The 24,610-nt window shown below is 41.1% G+C and overlaps 1 protein-coding gene across 1 annotated transcript; it reads right to left on the bottom strand.

The window, feature by feature from the left end:
• Window positions 1-1,559: 1,559 nt before the first annotated feature.
• LOC103108115 (schlafen family member 13-like) lies at window positions 1,560-24,610 on the bottom strand. Its single transcript, XM_060203953.1, is given in 6 exon segments — window positions 1,560-2,702; window positions 3,504-4,218; window positions 6,553-6,672; window positions 8,999-9,076; window positions 11,199-12,271; window positions 24,525-24,610. Coding segments are annotated over 6 exon segments (2,847 nt in total). The 3' UTR covers window positions 1,560-1,927.

Here is a 24,610-nt window from a genome sequence, read left to right as displayed (position 1 = left end):
TCTGATGTACTTTGTCTAAGATTATAGGTGATTTAGTATTTTTTTAAAAATGTTATTATTATAAATGATTTAACAATTTAAGCCCAGTAACCAAATTCAATCAATTTACAAATTTGAAACATTAAGTGATTAGACCAAAGGAATATATACTCAGAACTGAACTCTATGCATTTAAAAAAACTTGAGAGGGCCAGGAGGTGGTTCACCCAGTTAAGTGCACATAGTACTAAACACAAGGACCCTTTCAAAAATGCGGGTTCAAACCCTGCAGGGGGGACACTTCACAAGCAGTGAAGCAGATCTGCAGGTGATATCTTTCTCTCTCCCTCTCTATCTCTTCCTCCTCACTAAAATTCTCTTTTCCTATCCAATAAAGTGGGGAAAAAATGGCCATTATATCTTTGTGGGAATCCAAGAATTCTCTGACTAGAGCCCCAGATGATGGGGTAGTCTGGTATTGACCAAAAAAGCCATCATTAAAATGTGCCAGTTTCTTGCATAGTGGTTATGCAAAGAGACTCTCATGCCTGCGGCTCCAAAGTTCCAGGTTCAATCCCCCGCACGACCATGAAACCAGAGCTGAGCAGTGCTCTGGTGTTTCTCTCTGTGTCTTTCTCTCTCTGCATCTCTCTCAAAAAATAAAATAAATAACATACTTTTAAAAAATTATAGAAAAAAATGGCCACCAGGAGCAATAAATTTGTAGTGCTGGCACTGAACCCCAGCAATAACCCTGGCGGCAAAAAATTAAAATGATAGAAAATAAGTAAAGTAGGACTGGGACATTGAATCTATTTCCCCCTGACATATTGAATGAATAGTGTTTTGTAAGACTACAAGTTAGTGGGAGTATAGATACATTGACACCATCAAAGATCTGTGTCCCCCTACAGAGGAGTTGAAAATCTACCCTTCTAGTATGGACCGACCAGTCAACGCCCATGTTCAGCGAGGAAGCAATTACAGAAGCCAGACCTTCTACCTTCTGCAACCCTCAATGACCCTGGGTCCATGCTCCCAGAGGGATAGAGAGTGGGAAAGTTACTGGGGAGGGGGTGGGATATGGAGATTGGGCAGTGGGAATTGTGTGGAGTTGTACCCCTCCTACCCTATGGTTTTGTTAATTAATCCTTTCTTAAATTAAAAAAAAATTAAAAAAAAATAGGTGGGGGGTGGTTGGGCGGTAGAGCTGTGGTTAAAAAAAAAAAAAAAAAAAGAAAGAAAATCTACCCTTCTCTCTCCTCCGCCCAGAGTCTTTTACTTTGTTTGGTGCAAAAAGTCAAAGACTCTTCAGTTTCTTGATGAGGAAAATGTTTCTGTGTTAGTTCTTTCCATGTATTACTTTTGGGATGCATTGGATCGACCTTCCCGTGGTGCATCCCGTGAGTACCCATTCATTGGGGAAACTGACGATCCTTCCTAGCCGACTGAATCCACATGGATCCCAGTCACTTTCAAAGCCATTAACTGGCTACGGAAGAAGGGCAAACGCTAGAAGAATGTATTACTTTCCAAATGGTCTTTTTGTTGATGTGAGGAGGAGGGATATTCAGGCCTTATCTGATTTCATCATCTGTGCACTCCTCTATGGTTCGTGTTTTTAATAGTTTTTAAACAGGTTTGGTCAAAGTTTATGCTATGCAAAATGGCTAACAGTTCTAGAAAACACCACCATCATTATAGTCTGAGAACTGAGATATAAGGATATAAGGAGGGAAAAGGCACCCAGAAGGAGTTAGGGGAGGAATCTCTGAATGGATGGTGATAGAGATAGAAATTTTTATACTCTTGTGTGTCAAACCTGACCAAATCTTGAGCTGACCTGTAACCCAAGAAGAAGAGTTTTGGTGATAAAGAGAGTTCACTGATGGACATTTACACAGCAATGGCTTCATCTCATTTTGGCTTGATGTTTTTCCTAAAAACTCTAGTGATACAGGATATATAGCTGTTGTCTTGCCCTGGAAGCCAGACACACAAGAAAATTTCGAAAGATACTTATATCAACTGTTCGTGGATGGATCCCAAACACAATGACCCTTTCCAAGCCAGAGAACCGCCGAACACTGTCCAACACAATGTGATGACTCAGAACATCCTCTGCATCTCTGATCTGCTCTATCCTATTCTTCCTCAGCGCTTTCTTGAGATCATATTTGTAATACTCTACATCTTCTTCGGTGCTAACAAGTACAGCAACATCTCTGGGAGAATAGCCTCTTTCAAAGAGATCCTTACATTTGTTTGCAATAAACGTCATCATTTGGTCCAGACTCAAGTTTCGCTTAATTTTTGAGGTTCCTTGAACACAATGGGTCCATTCTACTTGAAGAAGCATCTCCATGGACACTGCAGGGATGTTCAATGGAGGATTTTCCCTAACTTTCTGCAGTTCTTCTATTAGGTAGTTGGCTATTGAATCTGCATTGCGGACCACTCTAGTGAGTTCTTCTCTTGAATTCTGATCTGAAAGAGCAGGGAGGCCACTGCATTTTGAGTGGCTTGTCTGAAAGTAGTCTAGAAAGATCCAGAGAATTCCTGGGTGACCCTTTTTTCTTCGAGTAATTAATTTTGCCTTTTCATACCATTCCCCATCTTCAGTACGAAAATTCTGGGCTTCATCAATGATGATGTGTTGAATATTTTCACAGTTATTATTCATGAAATGTTTCCGGGTCACTGCCTTGCAAGTTTCTTTGTAACTATAAAATTCAAATGACAATATCAGCCCATTGACAGACGACTATGTGAAGTTATGATATATAATATCAATGAAATACTATTCTGTAATGAAAATGATGAGTGGATCATTTAGAACCAAATGGGTGGAACAGGAGGTGATGATGTTAAGTGAAATAAATAAAAAGTTGAAGGACAGCTACTAGATGGTGTGACTTATAAGTGTAATATAGATGAGTAAATCAGATGAACTTAAAAAAAAAAAAAGTAACCAAACTGTCGATTGGACTTTGTGACAGCTATGGCAGTTATGGGAGGTGGAAGGCATAGAACTTAGGTAGAAGATGCGTTGACTTACACTTACTATGTATAAGTATGAAATTATACCCTTGAAATCTTATAATTATGTGAGAAACGCTGATGAATCTCTAATGATAAAGGAAAAATGACATCTGGTTTTCTCCAAGTGAGGGAATTAAGAAAATTACTCAGGTGCTGTGAAGACAACATAATGGTTATGCAAAAAGACTTTCATGCCTAAGGTACCAAAGGCCCCAAGTTCAATCCCCAGCACCACCATAAGCCAGAACTGAGCAGTGCTCTGGTCTCTTTCTTTGTATATCTTTCTCTCTGGTTAAAAAATAGAAATAAATTAAAGCAATTTTTTTAAAAATGAAAATTACTGTCATGCTTCTCTGAACACAGTACTGTTCACTATAGACCATATCCCATCTCACTCTCAAGGCACAAGGTGATTTGGTTTGAGAGGGATGTGGGGTGACTTCTAGTAGAAACTTATTTGATGACAAGATTCAGCTGCTTACCTGATAAAATTTCTCAGAGGTATGTTTTCACAAATGTAAAGAATGTTCTCTTTCTCACAGTGAAACACATTCTTGATCTTCTCCATGATCTTCATAGCCAGCACAGTCTTCCCCGAGCCAGGTAAGCCATGGATAAACAATTCTCTGTTCTTGTGGAGGTTTTTTGAGAAGATCTCATATTGTTGCTCTGTGAGCAGATTTAGAATCTCACAGCCAAGCTGGTCACTCAGGAAAGACCTGAAGCCAAGCAAGACAATCACAAGGGACTGAAGCAGGGTTTCCATTTGCTGGGTGTCTAGAAGATTATAGGCCTCCGGGTAACCAAGGGGACAGCCTGAACCCACCAAGGTCCCTGCATTGTCCTGAGGACTCAGGTGGAGGACCCTGGTCAGGACACACAGCTTTCCAGTGTAGCCCCCGGTGTTCACCAGCTTCTGCTTCAAAGCAAAGGCGGTGCGAGTGCAGTAGAGCTGCCCATCTGCACGCTGGTTCCCAAGAATGGTGTAGAGAACTGGAGGGCTGTCCTTTGCTATCAGCAGAGCGTCACAGATGACTTCCTGTTCCTCTGGCAAGTTCAGGTCCACAGCCCAGCTTCTGGAGAGGATCAGAATTCCCTCGCAGAAATCCTTCACTTGCTGGTTTACTAATTCTTTCAGTCCTTCATGTTGTGAGCACAGCTCTTTCCAGAGGGGGTTGGGGACATGTTGCAGATGTCCTGGTTGCACTAGAAATTAAAAATAAAGGAGATAATTTAAATTTTTTTGTACAAATCACACATAACATTTAAAAGGTGAAATAAAGGGATAGGTAAATGACATAATGGTTATACAAAAAACTCTCATGCCTGAAGATCCCAGAGGGATTCAGGAGCACTTTTTAGAAGTCCTGGTGACACTAGACATGAAAAAGAATATTTTGATATTTATTTGTGTATTTTTGCCACCAGGGCCTCACTGTGGTTAATGTCTTAGATTCCAACTCTTGGCAGAATTTCTTTTTTTTTTTCTTTTCATTTTTCCTGATACGATGACAGACAGAAACGAAGAGAAGAGAGACTACAGCACTGTTCCAGTGCTTGCAATGGTTCCTCTTTACATGATGCTCCTATATGGTGGCTGAAACTGAGGACCTTATGTATGTATGGTAAAGTGTATGCTCTACTGGATGAGCTACATAATACATTTAAAGGGGAAGTTTAGTGTCCCCAAATATTGCAGAATTTAAGGGGAATGTTTTCCCACTTCACATTGCTTTAGTCTATACAGATCTGGTAACATGAAATAAGCCTTCCTTCTTCACCTTCTTCACCGTCTCTCATCGCAAAGCAAAGTGTCCCTTCCACATGGTTATGTATGTATTCAACTGGGTGTATCACAGTATAGCACCCCTCTCCCAATTTTTATTGCTGAGTTACAAAATCAACTTTTATTAGTGGTTTACCTAACTATAAGGTTACAGGGAAGACACACCTGGCACATGTTATAATGCCCAAGGACCTAGGTTCAAGCCTAGGGGGAAAGCTTCATAAGTGGTGAAGCAGAGCTGCAAGTGTCTGTCACCTTCTTCTCTATCTTCCTCTTCTCTTTCAATTTCTGTCTCTATTCAATAAATTAATAAACAAAATCTTTAAAAAAAATTACAAGGCTACAAAGCGTAGTTCTATTCTGCACCCACCACCAAAGTTCTGTGTATTACACTCCCCACCACCAAATAGTCTCACAAAGTCGCAGAGACAAGTTAACTACTTATCCTTTTTCTTCTTTACAAGTTCATGTGTTTCAAGTCTGTGTACTCCACATATGACTGAAACCATCCTATTCAGGCAAAATTAAAAGGAGAGGAGAGGAGAGAGGAGAGAAGGGGAGGGGAGGGGAGGAGAGGAGAGGGGAGGGAGTAGAGGTGTGGAGAAGAGAGACAGAGACCTGCTTCACAGGCTCTGTAGGTGGGGAACGGGGGCTGAAACCTGGATCCTTGTTCATGGTAATGTATGTGTTTAAATTCCTTTTTTTTTCTTGCCTCCAGGGTTATCACTGGTGGTCAGTGCCTACACTACAAATGCATTGCTCTTGGAGGCTATTTTTCCCTTTTGTTGCCCTTGTTTATCATTATTGTTATTATTATTGTTGTTCTTATTGCTGTTATTGTTGGATAGTACATAGAGAAATAGAGAAAGGAGGGGAAGACAGAGGGGGAGAGAAAGATAGACACCTGCAGATCTGCTTCACTGCTTGTGAAGCTAACCTTCTGCAGGTGGGGAGCCAGGGGCTTGAACTGGAATCCTTATACTGGTCTGTGTGCTTTGTGCCATGTGTGCTTAACCTGCTGCACTACCACCCAGCCCCCTTAAATTCCTTATATATATAAAAATTCCTACATCTTTGAAAAGCTAATCAGAGTTGGGTGCTTATTACACTGTTCATCCCCATCTAGTGCTGTGTTTATAACTTTACTAGATGAATGTTCTCTAAACCCTGTAGAACATTAGTATCATTTGGGATGCTAGTTTAAATGTACATGTCAGTGCTTGTCCCTGGGAATTACAGGTTTCTAAGTTTTGGAAAAAACGCTGGGCATCTGCCTACAGTCTTTCTGATAATCAGTCCATTGGAAGTCACTAAGGTAGATAATTTCTAAGGGCCAATGACACTTATTCCCAAAGGGCTGTGGTATTGTCACCTTATAATTGGATTTACGGAATAGTCTTATAAGTGCAAGAACCAACCTAAGGATCCCAGTTCAAGCCCCAGCTCCCCACCTGCAGGGGAGTCGCTTCACAGGCAGTAAAGCAGGTCTGCAGGTGTCTTTCTCTCCCCTGTCTTCCCCTCCTCTATTTCTCTCTGTCCTATCTAACAATGACAACATCAATAACAACAACAACAATAATAATAAGTACAACAATAATAAAAAAACAAGGACAACAAAAGGGAAAATAAATAAATAAATATAAAAAAACATTTAAAAAGAAAGAATAGTCTTGTATGAATTTCTTTTTAACTAAATGCATTAACTTACCTCTCATTCTCCTAATGTAAAATTTGGCAGTAAATACCTGGAAATAAATGTTGCTGGAGAGCCTCTTTATGTTCCAGACCTTTCTTAGAATACACTGGTCTACAGCTTGGAGGGCTGTGGGATATATTCAGCTGAGATTCAAAAGCTTCAGCCAAATCTGAAAGAAAGAAAGAAACATTCATTCCTCAACACTACAACAGTCCATACAATTGGTATCTATAGTCATTTAATGTGGTTAGATTCAGAACAAGAAAGGCATAGTTTACCTCAACTCTTTGCCAAGGTTCCCCAAAATTCTACCACCAATCTTTTAAAAGAGTTCTTTTGAGTTCTGAATGATTTCTCCATGCTAATAATGTACAGGGGACAGATAGTGAGTGGTTCGCCTGATTGAGTGCACATGTACCATGTACAAGGACCTGGGCTTAACCTACTGCTGTTCCCATTTGCAGAAGGGAAGCTTCATGAGTGGTGGGGCAGTGTTGCAGATGTCTCTCCTCTCTCTCTTTCATCTCTCCTTCACTCCCTTCTTTTCTCTCTCTGTATCTCTCACTCACTATTAAAACATGACGGGAGTTGGGTGGTAGTGCAGCAGGTTAAGCCCACGTGGCTCACGCAAAGCGCAAGAACCAGCATAAGGATCCCGGTTGGAGCCCCCCGCTCCCCACCTGCAGGGGGGTCGCTTCACAGGCAATGAAGCAGGTCTGCAGGTGTCTATCCTTGTCTCCCCCTCTCTGTCTTCCCCTCCTCTCTCCATTTCTCTCTGTCCTATCTAACAATGACAACATCAATAACAATAATAACTACAACAACAATGAAAAACAACAAGAACAACAAAAGAGAAAATAAATAAATGAAATATTTTTTTTAGAAAATGACTGCCAGGAATGAAGGAGCTCTGCAGTCACTGAGCCCCAACAATAACCTGGGTGGAAAGATAAATAAGTAAATAAATAAATAAATCATAATCATCAAAATCAAAAGGAGCTTCCCAATACTTCAAGGGGCTTCCATGTACATGACAAGTTCACTCTACCAGGTGAACTGTCTCATGGCCTCTCAAAGGCTCATCTTTTAAAAAATAAAATGAACTGAGGGTTGACTAGATAGGTCACCTGAATAATGCATAGGTTTTGTCCTGCATATGACCTAGGTTTCAGTCTAGCCACCACTGCAGTGGATGAACCTTCTGTGTTTTTGAGTTTTCCCTCTCTGTTTCTGATTTCCTTAGTATTTGAAAAAGTCATCCCAGAGCAGTGAAATCTCTGCAACAACCAACAGGAAAAAAAAAAAGTCATAAACCTTTTATAAGACTCACTACAAAAATAAAGCAATAGCCACACGTAACTAATATCAGATATAAAGTACTAACCCTATCAGTACTGAGTTACATATGTTCTACAGATAAAATGTGAATACTGAAAATATTAAAATGCAAACTTAGGGGGCCAGTAGTGGAACACTTAGTTGAGCACCCACATTACCATGCAAAGGACCCTGGTTCGAACCCCTGATCTCCATCTATAAGTCTGCAGTACCTTTCTCTCTCTCTCTCACTCTCTTGTCCTATCCGTTCCCCTCCTCTCTGTCCTATCAAGTAGATAGAAAATAAGAAAGGGATGGAAGGAGGGAGGGGGGAAAGAAAGAGAATCCTCTACACCACCACAAACCAGAGCTGAGCAGTGCTCTGATAAAAATGAATAAATCAGGGGGTCAGGCAGTGATGCACCTGGTTAAGTGTACATAGTATAGTGCATAACGACTGGGGTTCAAGCCCTGGGCCCCCACCTACAGGGAGATAGCTTTGCAAGTGGTGAAACAGTGCTGCAGGTGTCTCTCTGTCTCTCTCCCACACTATCTGCCTTCTCTCTAAATTTCCCTCCTATGAAATAAAATAAATAAAAATTTTTAAAAAGATAGATAGGTAGATGGCCTCCAGGAGTGGTGAATTTGTCATGCAGGCACTAATTACCAGCAATAGCCTGGTGGCAAAAAAATACAGTACAATACAATAATAAAACAATAAAATAGCAAACTATTGATAGATGAGATGGACAAAATCCATAAGAATAAGACTAAACAGGGGCCGGTTGGTGGCTCACCTAGTTGAGCGCACCTGTTACAATGTGCAAGGAACTGAGTTGGAGCCCCTGGTTCCCACCTGCAGAGGGAAAACTTTGGAAGTGATGAAGGTGTGCTGTAGGTGTCTCTCTTTCTCTCTACCTCTCTATCTCCCCTTTCCCTCTTGATTTCTTGCTGTCTCTATCCAATAAATAAAGATAATAAAATTTTTTTAAAGAATAAGACAACAGAATTCTAAAAGGAATAGAAAATATGACTAAGTTTATGTTAAAAAAATCATTTTCTACCAAAAATCTTCCCATTTTTGGTAGATTGAACTTGGGACTTTGGATCCTTGGGTATGAGAGTCTCTTTGCATAAACATTATGCTATCCCCTCCACCTGACAATCCAAATTCTTACCTTTATAAAGAACGTTTGTGTGGAGTGATGATGATGAACCTTGTCGAATGTCAGTGTTTTCAGGTAATCTGAAAAAATCTTAAAAATAAGAAATTACAGTCATGTATCAAAAATTGTATTTACTGTGAACCATTAATCCCTCCCAATAAAAAAATAAAAAGAAATAAATTACATTCTTAATTTGTCACAAGGGAATACCCCCATTAAAACATATCAAAATCTACTTATAACTGAGCCCTTTCTCCCCAATAATAAATTTGTTAGATTTTGTGTGGTCTGATTCCTATATTAGATACAAAATATTGCATATAATCATTAATGCTGTTGAAACATATTTGAAGCTTTACAGTTTTTGAAATAATTTAAAAATACCAACATTAGGGAGTCAGGCAGTAGTACAGCAGGTTAAGCGCATGTGGCGCAAAGTGCAAGTAATGGCATAAGGAACCCAGATCGAGCCCCCGGTTCCCCACCTGCAGGGGAGCTGCTTCACAAGCGGTGAAGCAGGTCTGCAGGTGTCTTTCTCTCTCCCTGTCTTCCCCTCCTCTCTCTGTTTCTGTCTGTCCTATATAACAACGACATCAATAATAACAACAATAATAACTATAACAATAAAACAACAAGGGCAACAAAAGGGAATAAATAAATAAATTTAAGAAAAAAAAATTTTAAATACCAACATTATTCTTTTCTTTCTCTCTCTTTTTTTTCCCCTTGCTGCCAGGGTATTTGTACCTACCTTATGATCCACAGCTCCTGGTGGCCATTTCTTTCTTTCTTTTTTTTCAGGGTTGTTGCTGGCGCTTGGTCACCTTCTCCCCATTTTTTTATTGCCCTTGTTGTTGTTATTATTATTGTTGTTGTTGTTGGATAGGACAGAGAAATCGAGAGAGGCAAGGAAGACAGAGGGGGAGAGAAAGATAGACACCTGCAGACCTGCTTCTCAGCCTGTGAAGCGACCCTCCTGCTGGTGGGGAGCCGGGGGCTCGAGCCAGAATTATTATGCTGATCCTTGTGCTTTGTGCCATGCATACTTAACCCACTGCGCTACTGGCCCCCCCACCATTATTATTATTACTATTATTATTATTATTGGCTAGTACAGAGAGAAACTGAGAGGGAGGAGGAGGTGGGGAGAGAGAAAAACAGACACTTGCATCCCTGCTTCACTGCTTGTGAAACAAGCCCCCTGTAGGAGGGGAGCCCCGGGCTCAAACTGGGATTCTTGAGTGAGTCCTTGCTTTGTAGTATGTGCACTTAAACCAGTGTGCCGCTGCCCAGTCCCCCACCCCAACAGTGTTCTTTTTTATACATTTAGTTTAGGTTATATTATGGCTCACAAATGGAAGAGTAGAAGAAAGGTTTTAAGAGATATATTAGTAAAGGGACAAAAAAAGATGAAGCAGTAAGTAAAAGGAAGTGTTACTTAAAGAAATAATCAGTTACTGATAACTCAAGAAAAATGAAGACAGAACAGATATTCCTTGAAATTGAATAAAGAGATGATAAGAAAGGGGGCTGGATGGTAGCACACCTGATTAAGCGGACACATTATCATATTCAAGGAACTGGGTTCAATCCCCCACTCCCCACCTGCTGGGGTAATGCTTCACGAATGATGAAGCAGGCACTATAGGTATCTCTGTCTCTTTCTCTCTCTCTCTATCACTCACTCTCCACTCAATTTCTTTCTATCCTATCAAATAAAGAAAGGGGGGATTAACCAGCAGCTTGGATTTGTAGTGCAGGAGTCAAGCCCCAGTGATAAACCTGGAAGCAAATTAAATTAAATTTTAAATTAAATAAAGATAATAGGGAAGAACAGGGTAATTGGATCTTTGAGTAATGTAGAATACTGGAGAATATCTTCTGTGTACTGCTTGCTGTACAGATTAGCTACCTTCTACATGAACTACTGATTATATCCACCAACTATTAGGTACAGAAATTTGAGCTGATCCCAGATTCTGAATAAAAAGCTTAAGCATCCTAGCCAAACTTCTCTATTTCTTTTTTTTTAACATTTTATTTATTTAGTAATGAGAAAGATAGGAGGAGAGAGAAAAAGAACCAGACATCACTCTGGTACATGTGCTGCTGGGGCTCAAACTCAGGACCTCATGCTTGAGAGTCCAATGCTCTATCCACTGCGCCACCTCCCAGACCACAAAACTTCTCTATTTCTAATTTCCCTACTCACCTGGAATAGTGTGGTAAATCCATTCCTCCACAGTGAACCGCTTCACAGTGCTGTCTTCCACATGCCAGGAATCTGGTTCTTTAGCAAATGCCACACAGCAGAACTGCTCTATTTTGAGTGCAAGGACAAATCCGCAAAGATTATCGTCACCATCATATACTTCCATAATATTGTATGAACAGCCTACCATCCTCTTTTCCCTACAGAAGTGGTAGACAGGCAGCTTATTAATGGATTCTACTATTTCTCTTGCTATTTTCTCAAGATCATTCTTCTCTGTTACGATGCCGATTACTTCTCCATCATCACTTACACCAATAAACAAATATCCCCCATCGGTATTTGCAAATGCAGAAACATACAGAGGGAGAATCTCTTTTATGCGTTGAAAAACCTTTCCTGTTGTAAAGTTTTTCATTTCAACATGTGTGGATTCAGTAAAGTTGAGTTTTTCTTTCTGTTTAATTATCCGCTTGTTAAAAAACTCAGCAGCAGAGGCCTCCATATTACTTTCCTCTTGTACCTCAAGACGAGGCTTCTTCAGAAGTGGCTTAGATTTTTTATACAATCTCCCTCCAGTTTTTATCCTGTTTTTGAGAAATTCCAGTGCAGCCATGTCATTCATTACTCTGGTAGAAGTTACATCTCTTTTGTACAAACAGGTACTCAAGGAGGCAATATGAACATTAGACGTTTCTGAGCTTCGTGTTTTGACAAAAATCAGAAAATATGTATCTTGCTGCATAAAGTCTAGGTAGTCAGAAACAGATGGAAGAATACAACTAAAAGAATTTTCCAAATCCAACCCTATGCCCTCTGTTTCATAACTATAGTTTTTATTCTCAATTTCAGCCTTGACCAGTCCTCCTCCGGAATTCAGCAAAGTAACAACCGCTTTTTGGATTTTTTCATTCTGCTGTTTCTTCAGTTGACCATTTTTCATTCCATTTCTAGCCTTCTCCCCAAGAGTGACTCTTCCCACATTTAGAACCAGCTCAGCATAGCTAGTTTCTAAATCAATAGTGATATTCATTTCCCCTGTAGCCATTCAACTTCCAAGCAGAAATTGTTTTCTGTAAAACAGAACCATCAGAATAAGACCTAAAATAGACTTCCTAGCTCCTTCCAACGTGAAGACCCCAAATTTCATCTGCTATACTCTTACCTTTAGGTTCCTGATTATTAAACAATTTGTTCTGCTTTATAAAATAATGCTTTTCAGCCAACAAGTTGCAGATGCTACCATGATGTCAACCTGATTTCCCTGCGCAGATGACCTCACCAAGGTGTCCTGGCACCCCACCTCCCCAGAGCCCTGGCCCACTAGAGAAAAGTATAAACAGACTGGGGATATGGATCAACCTGCCAATGTCAATGTACACCGGAGAAGCAATTACAGAAACCAGACCTCCCACCTTCTGCACACCATAAAGATTTTTGGTCCATACTCCCAGAATGACAAAGAATAGGGAAGCTTCCAGTGGACAGGAGGGATATGGAACTCTGGTGGTGGGAATTGTGTGGAATTGTGCCCCTCTTATACCACAGTCTTGTCAACCATTATTAAATCACTAATAAAAAAATTAAAGAAAGAAAAAAATCATAATCTTTCCACCACTCTAATTCTGGTTTTCAGCTTGTATTAAGGACAATAATTTACAGTTAGTGGTTGGTCACAGGATTACAAAGAGCACCTGGTCTCCAACTTTTTAATATCTCAAACTTCAGGAACCCCACAAACTTCCATTTGATATCTTTCTAGCTCCAGCTCCTTCTCAGCTCCAAGAACCCTTATTTCTTCACATCCCACCCACCCACCGTTCTAGGTTTCTCTCCCCAAAGTCAACCTTTTAGACAATTTACCACTGAGACCCAGGAAATAAGAGGAGCCTCCCAGGCAGTATGGCAAAGCCTGCTGCTAGGCTGTCCCTAGCACCCTTCACCACCAAGTGGGGTGGGGGGCAGAGGCAGGCCCGCAGGGGGTTGCAGGAAGCTAAAATTTTGAGAATTAGAGCCAAGGAGCTGAGACCCAAGTCTCCGACCCTCTCTTACCGGCTAGTGACCTGCAGCCTTTGAAGCTCCAGCAGCCCCTCCCCAGGAGCTGACAACCGCAGCTTCTATATTCGCAGTTTGCGCGCGCGCGGGAACGACTGACCAATAGCTATGCTTGCTGAGCTGGGAAAAAACCTCTCTGCAGGAAGCCTGACCCAACACTTGACTTTCGATTACTTCTGGGACTTTCTGTTCCTTTTTGGCTTCCTCTCCTTCTGGCACACCCTCCCTGCCGCACCCCTCCTCCCTCTGTCATTTCTGTCTCAATTACAGTCAAAAGGATAAAGAACCCAGAGTCTTACTTTGGGACAATACACCAGTTTTATTAAAATATGTCATTCTGGACTGGGCTGTAGTCCAGACCATTACATGTATACATATATAATGTATACATATTACACACATAAATAGGTATATATGGCACATATTAATTAAAATGAGGTTATAATTAGTTTCATAACCTGTTTTATATTCATGACCTACAGTTTTCCCTCTCACTACATTTTCATGTGATCCCATACACATATCCTGTCAAGTTTCTCCATTTTCCTTTAAAATGATTTCTATTTATTTATTTTCCCTTTTGTTGCCCTTGTTGTTTTATTGTTGTTGTGGTGATTGTTGTTGTTGTTACTGATGTCGTCGTTGTTGGATAGGACAGAAATGGAGAGAAGAGGGGAAGACAGAGAGGAGGAGAGAAAGATAAGACACCTGCAGACCTACTTCTCCGCCTGTGAAGCCACTCCCCTGCAGGTAGGGAGCCAGGGGCTGGAATCGGGATCCTTATGCCGTCCTTCTGCTTTGCTCCATGTGTGCTTAACCAGCTGCACTATTTACTGCCCAACTCCCTAAAATGATTTCTTTTTTTTTAATACTTTTTTAATACTTCTCTTTTGTTACTCTTGTTTTTTTATTGTTGTGGTAGTTATTGTTGTGGTTGTTCTTAGATAGGATAGAGAGAAATGGAGAGAGAAGGGAAAGACAGAGAGGGGGAGAGAAAGATAGACACCTGCAGACCTGCTTCACTACCTGTGAAGCGACTCCCCTGAAAGTGGGGAGCCGGGGGCTCGAACCGGGATCCTTAGGCCCATCCTTGTGCTTTCCTCCATGTGCACTTAACCTACTATGTTACTGCCCAACTCCCTAAAATGATTTTTTTTTTTGTGGTAGTTATTGTTGTTAGGACAGAGAGAAATGGAGAGAGGAGGGGAAGACAGAGAGGGGGAGAGAAAGACAGACACCTGCAGACCTGCTTCACTGCCTGTGAAGCAATTCCCCTGCAGGTGGGGAGCCAGGGGCTGGAACCGGGATCCTTATGCCGGTCCTTGTGCTTTGAGCCATGTGTGCTTAACGGGTTGGGCTACCACCTAACTCCCTAAAATGATTTCTATTTCATATGTATTCCAGTAAGAAAGGGAGAGATAATGAGTCTGGGTGGTGGTACACCAGGTTGAGTACACATGTTATAAGGAGCAAAGACCCTGCCTCAGCCTATGAGCCCTACCTACAGAGTGGAAAGCTTCACAAGCAGTGAAACATTACTGCAGGTGTTTCTCTTTTTCCCTCTCAACCTCCAGCTTCTTTTTCAATTTCTCTCTGTCTTTATCAAAAAATAAAAAAAAGAAAATTAAAAATAGAGGACTGATAAAATCTACTTTACAAAAATGCCTCTAAACTAATTTAATCCTAATCTATTTGAATTATAGAGGAATTCTGACAAAAAGGCAGAAGAGCTAAACACATTAGGTTCACCTCCTCTCCACAAATACAATCCTGTGTGTGTTTCTTTTTTCCTAAGGTCAAGAGTCCCTCAGGTATAATCGGAAGGACCCAGGTTCAAGCCCCGGACCTCATCTGCAGGGGTAGCTCTGAGTGGTGAAGCACAGGCTATGTTGGGGGTAAACTCAGGACCTCAGGCCACTGCACCACCTCTGGGCCAGCCAGAAGTGATTTCATTACAGTTCAGAAAATGCTGGGCTAACAGTTTATAGATAGTGAATTCCCTGGAGGGACTGATTCTTGCTAGAAGTGTGACCTCCGCCCGGTCCCTAGGCACTTTTCTCATCTTTGCATTTCTGAAGCAGTGTGTGATTAGTGGCCTGAGAAAGAGCTCATGATTTGCCAGTTCTAACCCAAGTGCCTTCTGTGCAGGTTCCTATATGTATTCTCTAACTCTGTTTATTGAAGAAAAAAATGTTTTACTTAATCTCAATGAGAAAGAGACAAATGAAAGATAGGGAGAGAAGTCAGAGTAAGCCTGAAGCTCTTGGGGTGGTGGGGGACAGAACCCAAAGTCTTGGTCTTGCACACCTTGCACTGTGCCTCCTGAACTATTTCACTTGCCACTCTCTAGATCCTGAAGTGAAGGAGAGTTTTCAAGAATGTTCAAGTCGGGGAGTCGGGTGGCAGCGCAGCAGGTTAAGCGCACATGGCACGAAGCACAAGGACCGGTGTTAAGGATCCCGGTTCGAGCCCCTGGCTCCCCACCTGCAGTAAAGCAGGTTTGCAGGTGTCTGTCTTTCTCTTCCCTTCTCTGTCTTCCCATCCTCTCTCCATTTATCTCTGTCCTATCCAACAACAGCAATAATAACAATAATAACTACAACAACGGTAAAACAACAAGGGCAACAAAAGGGAAAAAAAAACAGTCTCCAGTGGTGCATGCACTGAGCCCCAGTGCATAAAAAAATAATGTTCAAGTCAATTGACTCAAAGTAGCCCAAACAAATGAGCAAAGGAATAACAGCTAGTAGCAGCAAGGTTGGGTCATAGGGTTGAATGCTTGTAAGCAAAGTGAATGTGAATGTGATGCGATGTCGCCATCTTATGGGCATGGCATAGAATACACAGAGATTGTTGCCATCTGCGGGAAATTTCACAAGCAGTGCTGTGGGTGTCTCCCTTTCTTTCTCTTCCCTCCTCCCTCCCTCTTTCCTCCTTCCCTCTCAATTTCTCTGTGTTAAAAAAAAAGGTATAATTCAGTAGACATGTCAATTCAATGTCAAGAAATGGAACAGTTAGTTAGGTAGCTCAGCACTAGACAGTAAGTCTTAAGTGTGTGAATTTGCAGGTTGTACCTCCATCCACTGCTGTGGGCTGTCTCTAGATACTTTGCTGGCTACGTAAATATCTTTTTCAAAGAAAGGATGTATCCGCAATGTGAAAAGTGGGGACTCCCCTGGCCTACAGAAAGGAGAGCACAGCATACCTCATTATGCCATGAATTCCAGATTCAAAGATCCTGGGCAGAGAGATAGGAAGTTCAGGACTCAGTGGCCTTCAGTTCTCAGGCTACTTCTTTGTCTGAGGAGTTGCCTTCACTGGGCTACACAGACCACACCTGATGTATCTATCTGGATATAAAGCAACGATACTACAATGTCATGATGAACTGAGGAACTGGAATTATTTTGAAATGGCCTACTTTTTTTTTTTCTTGCCTTAGGAACATACCTTATCCTTTTGGTTCTGTATCCTGTACATATTTTTAAACCAAATCCACTGCCAGTCTCTCTATATTTTGTGTTAAAACTTTTCTCTGTGTTCTCTATATTCTATTGCACTGAGAGCAAAATTCAAAATAGTATCATCCTAGTATGGTGCAGGTGAAATTTAGATAAAATAAAAGTTTAATGAAATAATTAAAAGAGTTTCTGTAAGTAGTTTCTAAAAGCTTTATCTTTTAGTGAAGTAACATGCAGTATAACATTATACAAGTTTGAGGTATTCAGGTGTGCACCATTGCAAATTTACATATGCATATACTACATTAAGATCACCAGTAAAAACTCCTTTACATAAAGTTATTCACTCCCTTTCTGATTTTCCTTCTGCTAACCACTAATTGGTCTTATACAAAAGTTCCTTTTATATTGCCATTATTCCTGGGGCTCAGTGCCTGCATGATTAATCCACTGCTCCCAGCATCTTTTTTTCCCCCATAGACATAAATTGAGAAGAAAGACTTTGAAGAAAATGAGAGATTGAAAGAGGAAGAGAGACAACTTGCAACACTTCTTCACCACTTGGGACGCTCTCCCCACCCCCTTCAGGGTTATCACTGGGGCTCGATGCTTGCTCTAAGAATCCACTGCTCCTAGAGGCCATTTTTCCCATTTTGTTGCTCTTATTGTTATTGGTGTTTTTTAATATTTATGTATTTCCTTTTTGTTGCCCTTTCTTATTGTTGTTGTTATTGATGTTGTCATTGTTGGATAGGACAGGGAGAAATGGAGAGAGGAGGGGAAGACAGACAGGGGGAGAGAAAGACAGACACCTGCAGACCTGCTTCACCGCTTGAGAAGCGACTCCCCTGTAGGTGGGGAGCCAGGGGCTCAAACCAGGGTACTCATGCAAGTCCTTGTGCTTTGCATCACTTTCGCTTAAGCTGCTGCACTACCGCCCGACTCCCTCTTGTTGTTATTGTTATCATTGCTGTTGTTCTTGGATAGGAGAGAGAGAAATCAAGAGAGGAGGGGAAGGTAGATGGGGGGAGAAAGACATCGGCAGACCTGCTTCACTGCTTGTGAGGTGACCCTCCTGCAGGTGGGGAGCTGAGGGCTTGAACCAGGACCCTTATGCTGCCCTCGTGCTTGGCACCATATGAGCTTAACCTGCTGCGCTACCGCCTGGCCCCCTAACTTTCTCACTTTTAATATATGAAAAGGTGAAAATGCCACCTGCTTGGGAGAAGGGCCTCCATTCTTTCTGACTTCTTGGATAGATTGTTTGAAATAATTCTCAGAAGGTTGTCCTCTTTTCGTAAAGCAAGTAGAGATGTTTGATAGCTCTTGAAGCAAAATGGAGTTTATGAATTTCCTCTGACAGGGTATATTCAGGACTAAGCCCAAACACAATATTCCTTTCCAGGCCTGAGAATTGACAGATACTATCCAAAATGATGCAACTACCCAAAATGCCAGTGGCCCGGCTAAACACATCTCCTGTTATTTCACAGGTCTCAACTGATGCCATTGCTCTTAGCAGTGCAAGCTCATAGCGTCCTCTATCCTCCTTTCTCCGGCATAGAACTGCTATATCTTTGGGCAGATAACCCTGTTGGAACAGACTGTGGCATTTTTCTGCCACATACTTTGCCATTTGTTCTGTAGTTAGATTGGTCTCTATCTCACACACCCCAGGCAGAGCCTGTGCACACATTGCTTCCTCATAGGCACTTTCCCTGAACAATGCCAATGTGTCTGAAAACATGTTGGAGGAAGGATTTGCTCTGACCCATGTCATTCCATCCTTCATGACCTTTGCTATTTCCAGAGCACAATGGACCCCACCAGTGATTGTTTTCCGAGGAAACTGAGCAGATGGAGGAGGAAGATCGCTAGAATCTGCATGGTGGACTTGGAAAGGGTCTAGAAAAATCCAGAGAATCCCATGGTGACAGATTTCACTCCCTGCACACTTCACCCTTGGATAAGTGATGTCTCTAGCCTTCCTGTACCAATCGCCATATTTATTGCAGAAATTCTCAGTCTCATCCATCACTATGTGTTTTATCTTTGGGAACTCCCCTTGCATGAAGCTTTTCCGGGTCACAGCTTGGCTGGTGGTTTGTTGGCTGTAAGGATGAAAGAGATAACAGGGTTTCAGACATATAAACAAGGGGAATGCCTCACCTTCATTCTGCCCTGGATTAGAGTCAGAGACTAGTTCTCATTTAGAGGCTGCACCATTAATTGAGAACAGTCTAAATACTTCAGAGCTGCTCTTTACTTACAAGTTCCCTGACAGAATACATAATCGCAAACTCTGTCTTGGCATTTATTTATCTAAATCTACATGTGAAATTGTAAACACACCCAGGTTGCAGATTTTATTAGGTAAGTTTTTTTTTTTTTTTTACAAACAATACTTATTAGTGGTCCTAAATTGTCTATTAGGTAAGTTTTTTTTTTCACAAACAGTACTTATTACAGGTTGCAGTTTTTATTACTTTTATTAGTACTTGATTTCTGCTGCTTGACAGTGCCTGAAGACAAGTTCTTTACATGTATAGGAATTTGAAAAAGTATAGCCGTTAGTTTCTTCCCTGTTTAAAACTGGGGAAGAGGTGGCTGAGTGGTGGTGCACCTGGTTAAGTGCACATGTTACAATGCGCAAGGACCCAAGTTTGAGCCCCCAGTCCCTGCCTGCAAGGGGATAGCTTTGCGAGTGGTGAGGCAAGGCTGTAGGTGTCTCTCTGTCTCTCTCCCTCTCTATCTCCCCCTTCCTCTCAATTTCTGGCTCTCTCTGTCCAATAAATAAATAAATAAATAAATAAATAAATAAATAAAGATAATAAAGAAATAAAATAAAGAAATTTTTAAAAACTGGGAAAAAGTTTAGCAACACATTATAATTTTTATATGCAAAAGAGGAGTAAGCTAATACAAATTCTTCTAAATCAAATCTTAGCAGCCAGCTGTATAAATCCAGAAGCCTCAGGGCCAGGCAGTGATGCACCTGGTCAGTCACACACATTACAGTGCACAAAGACCCAGGTTCAAGCCTCTGGTCCCCATCTGCAGGGGGAAAGTTTCATGAGCATTGAAGCAGGGCTGCACGTATTTCTCTGTTTCTTCCCCTCTCTACATCCCTGTTCCCCTCTCAATTTCTTTTTTTTTAAGGTATTTATTTATTTATTTATTTATTTTGTTGCCCTTGTTGTATTGTTGTTATAGTTATTATTGATGTCATTGTTGTTGGATAGGAAAGAGAGAAATGGAGAGAGGAGGGGAAGACAGAGAGGGGGAGAGAAAGACAGACACCTGCAGACCTGCTTCACCACCTGTAAAGTGACTCCCCTGGAGGTGGGGAGCCGGGGGCTCGAACCGGGATTCTTCTGCCGGTCCTTGTGCTTAGCGCCACCTGCGCTTAACCCACTGCGCTACCGCCCGACTCCCTCCCCTCTCAATTTCTATCTCTATCCAATAATAAATAAATAAAGCTTTAAAATAAATTTTTAAAAAATCCAAAAGCCTCTTTACATTTTGGTGACTGAGTTCTTTGTTGTTTTTTTTTTATTTAAGATTTTATTTATTTATGAGAAAGATAGGAGGAGAGAGAAAGAACCAGACATCACTCTGGCACATGTGCTGCCGGGGATCAAACTCAGGACCTCATGCTTGAGAGTCCAAAGCTTTATTACTGCACCACCACAAGTTCTTTATTTTTAAATTTTTTTATTATCATTATTTATTGGATAGAAACAGCCAGAAATCAAGAGGGAATGAGGAGATAAACAGAGAGACACCTTCAGCCCCGCTTCACCACTCGCAAAGCTTTCCCCCTGCAGGTGGGGGCCAGGGACTCGAACCCGTGTCCTTTTGCACTGTAACATGTCGCTCAACCAGGTGCACCACCACCCGGCTCCAGAGTGACTGAGTTGTATGATTTGGCTAGCAAAGCTACAACTCTTACAGGGATATGTTTCTCTGGAGCTGCTATCCTTTTTGCTTAACTCAGTTTTCCTGTGTAATGTACCTTAGCATATCAGAGGGGAAAGAAGAACAAGTTGGTTGTTTCTCACCTCCTCAAATTTGACCTAGGTGAGATCACTCATTCCTATAGATTTTCTGATTTCATATATAAGGTCCCTGGGATTCCCCTCCCTTTGCATTGAATTGTAATTATCCATATTATTCTCTTCCCATTTGGCTTATGTCATTTTATTAAAGAAAAAACATTGATTCTTAGATGTTTCTGTATATCCCTTGCATTGTTGAATTGAACTTGCTTTTGACTGGGATATTTTTTTAATATTGTGTTTATTTATTAATGAGAAAGGAATAGGAGGTGAGAAGGTACATGTGCTGCCAGGAATTGAACTCAGGACCTCATGCTTGAGAGCACAATGCTCACTTGCTCACAATGCTCACCACTTAACTGGGATATTTTTAACTTATTTATAAAGTTTATTTTTTTGTAACCAGAGCATTACTCAGTTCTGGCTTCTGGTGGTGCAGAGGATTGAATCTGAAACTTTTGAAGCCTCAGGCATGAGTCTCTGCATAACTATTATGCTATCTACCCTCTATAAAGTATTTTAATTATATTTTATTTATTATTTATTATTGGATAGAGAGAGATAAATTGAGAGGGGAGAGGGAGATAGAGAGAGGGAGAGAGACAGAGAGACAACTGCAGCCCTGCTTCACCACTCATGAAGCTTTTCCCCTCCAGGTGGGGACCAGGGGCCTGAACCCAAGTCCTTCTGCATTGTCATGTGTGTGCTTAAACAGGAGCACCATGCCTGCCCTCTTATTTACAAAGTGTTTTAAAGAACATCCTTAGCACAAAGTGTAAGATCCTTAATGATCTGGCATTCGCCTCTGGCAGGTTCGTCACCTGCCGCATACTCACACTCCCTCAGTGCTCTGGTCATAGCTACCATTCTGGTTCTCAAATGTCTTCATGCTTTTGTACTTTCTGTTCCCTATGTCTTCTCATGTTTGTGGCTAAGAAGCTCCTTCACCGGGGAGGCGGGTGGGGTTCTGATCAACTTCCAGCTTAGTTAAGTACATATTTACTATCATGTCATTTGTACAATGCTCAAGTTATTTATTTTTCTGTCTCTTTTGAGGCTTAAGGTAAGGTCTTCAATATGTTTTCCCTTCTAGCTGTACAAGCATATAAATGGTGCTTGAAACAATTTGCATAATAAATAAGCAATTCAAGCCAAAATGCAAAATGAATTTAGCTTCATTAGATGAATTGCCTAGCCAGTCCTTTGACTGAATTGAAAGCGTAAGATTTAAACTTAAATAAATCTAGGCATCTTCTTAAATTACTATTCAAAAGAAGTCAAATTAATATAAATATTTTCAGCCAAAATGAAATGGTATTTAAATTCTTGTTTCTGCAAGGTGTAGGTCTAACTGAAGTGTTGTATATCTTCGAAACACTCCATACCAAGAAAATATGTATTTAAAGCAAGCTAGATTTCATGCTGGGAACGGGTACAATAGATAAAGTGCTGGAATCTGAAGTATGAGGTTATGAGTTCAATCTCAGAGAAGTGGTGCAGTGGTTGGAGCAATGAACTTACAGGTATAAGGTCAAGAGTTTGTTCTCGGGCTGGGAAGACAACATAATGGTTATGCAAAAGACTTTTGTGGGGCCAGGCAGTAGAAGTGGGTTAAGTGTACCTAGAACGAAGCGCAAGGACCAGTGTAAGGATCCTGGTTCAAGCCCCCCAGCTTCCCACCTGCAGGGGAGTCACTTCAGAGGTGGTGAAGCAGGTCTGCAGGTGTCTATCTTTCTCTCCCCCTCTGTGATTTCCCTGCCTCTCTCCATTTCTCTCTGTCCTATCCAAGGGCAACAAGGGGGGAAAAATAGCCTCGAGCAGCAGCAATAACCCTGGAGGCAAAAAAAAAGAAAAAGGACTTTTCATGCCTAAGACTCTGAGACCCCAGATTTAATCACCATAAACCAGAGCTGAGCAGTGCTCTGGTCTCTTTATCTGTACTTTCTCTATGTATCTCTCTCTCATGAAAGTAAAATAAATATAAATATTTTTAAGTTGGGTCCCCAGCATCACATGTGCTAGAATGATGCTCTGTTCATCTCTTCTTTCTCTTTTTTTGTTCATAAATAAATAAATCTTTAAAGAGAGAGAGAGAAAAAAAAAGGGAAAGACACCACAGCACTGTGCCAGCATTTGTGGAGCTTCCTCCTGGTGCTATGATATTTCCCTGGAGTGTCTGGGTTTGAACCCAGGGCTTCTGGCACTTGAACGTGGATGCTTCACTCAGTGAATTGTCTCCCAGCCTCCACTAATACTTTTTAAAACATTGACTATGACAGGGGCCAGGTAGGGGTGACCTGGTTGAGCACACATTACCATGCTCAAGGATCTGGATTCAAGTCCCTGGTCCCCACCAGCATGGGGGAACTTCACAAGAGGTGAAACAGTGCTGTAGGTGTCTCCCTCTTTAGCTCCCCTCCATACTCAACTTCTCTCTAGCTTATCAAATAAAAGAAAATGAAAAATCCTGACTAGGACAGGATGCTCAGATGCACTTTGAATTCATGAGGGTACCTGAGGCTATATTGTACTTAACACTCCACTATGCTTACTTGCAAGTAGTTCTATTCCCTCCCATAGACTCATTGTTTTATTACTGGGAAAAAATATAAAGGCAAGTCTTCGAGACCAGACCAGACTATGAATTTGAAATTCCCACATTTGAACCACTTCTACATAGTAGTTATAATTATCTGTTAATTTATTTTTATCATCTCCTTACTTCTGTACATGTTTCAAAACGTCCACAATAGGATGGAGGGGGACTACTGAATAGTAGTCTTTTTAAATTTTATCTTACAAATATTATTATTTATTCATTTATTTTTACCAGAGTACTATTCAGCTCTGGTTTATGGTAGTGCTGGGGACTGAACCTGGGATCTTTGGTGCCTCAGGCTTGAAAGTCTTTTTACATAATCATTATGCTATCTCCCCAGCCTAATATATAAATATTATAATATATACATATATATATTATAATATATACATATATAATATAATATATGTATATATTATAATATATATATATTCACTGCTTGTGAAGCAACTCTCCTGTAGGTGGGGAGCTGGGGGCTCGAGCTGGGATCCTTATGCCAGTTGTTGCACTTTGTGCCACCTACGCTTAACCCGCTACACTATAGCCCAACTCCCCCTCTCTATCTCTTCTACTCCTCTCAGTTTCTCTATGTCCTACAAATAAAACAGACACACACACAAAAAAAAATAGATAAATCAGCAGGCAGTTCTCAGAAAAACCTGCCCACTACAAAAATGTTAAAAAAAAAAAAATCAAGTATACAGCTCAGTGTTAGAAAGTAGGACTTGGGGCCAGGTGGTATTGTACATGGTTAAGCACACACATTACAGTGCACAAGGACCCAGGTTCAAGCCCCTGGTCTCCATCTGCAGGGGGAAAGCTTCACAAGTGATGAAGTAGAGCTGCCAGGTGTCTCTCTGTCTCTCTCCCTCTCTCTCCCCCTTCCCTCTAAATTTCTCTCTGTCCTATCAAATAAATAAGTAAAACTTTAAAAAAGAGAAAGAAAGAAAGAAAGAAAGAAGGACTTGCATGTCTAAGGCCCCAGAAGCCCGAGGTTCAGTTCCCAGCACTGCAATATGCCGGAGCTAAGTGGTGCTCTGGTTTCTCTCTCTTTTGAAAACAAACACATAAATTTTAAAGAAAAAAGAAGAGGGGCAGAGAGGAAGGAGCAAAGAAAGAGACTATCTAGGAAGGTTGTTAGTGGAATTCTCACCTTATATAGTTCTTTAAGGAGTCACTTTCACAAACATAGAGGATCTCTTTTGATTTGCAGTGGAAAAAGTCCTTAATTTTCTTCAT

This window comes from Erinaceus europaeus, chromosome 12 (genome assembly GCF_950295315.1).
Source record: "Erinaceus europaeus chromosome 12, mEriEur2.1, whole genome shotgun sequence".
NCBI lineage: Eukaryota > Metazoa > Chordata > Mammalia > Eulipotyphla > Erinaceidae > Erinaceus > Erinaceus europaeus.
This window is presented reverse-complemented; position numbering and strand designations above follow the sequence as displayed.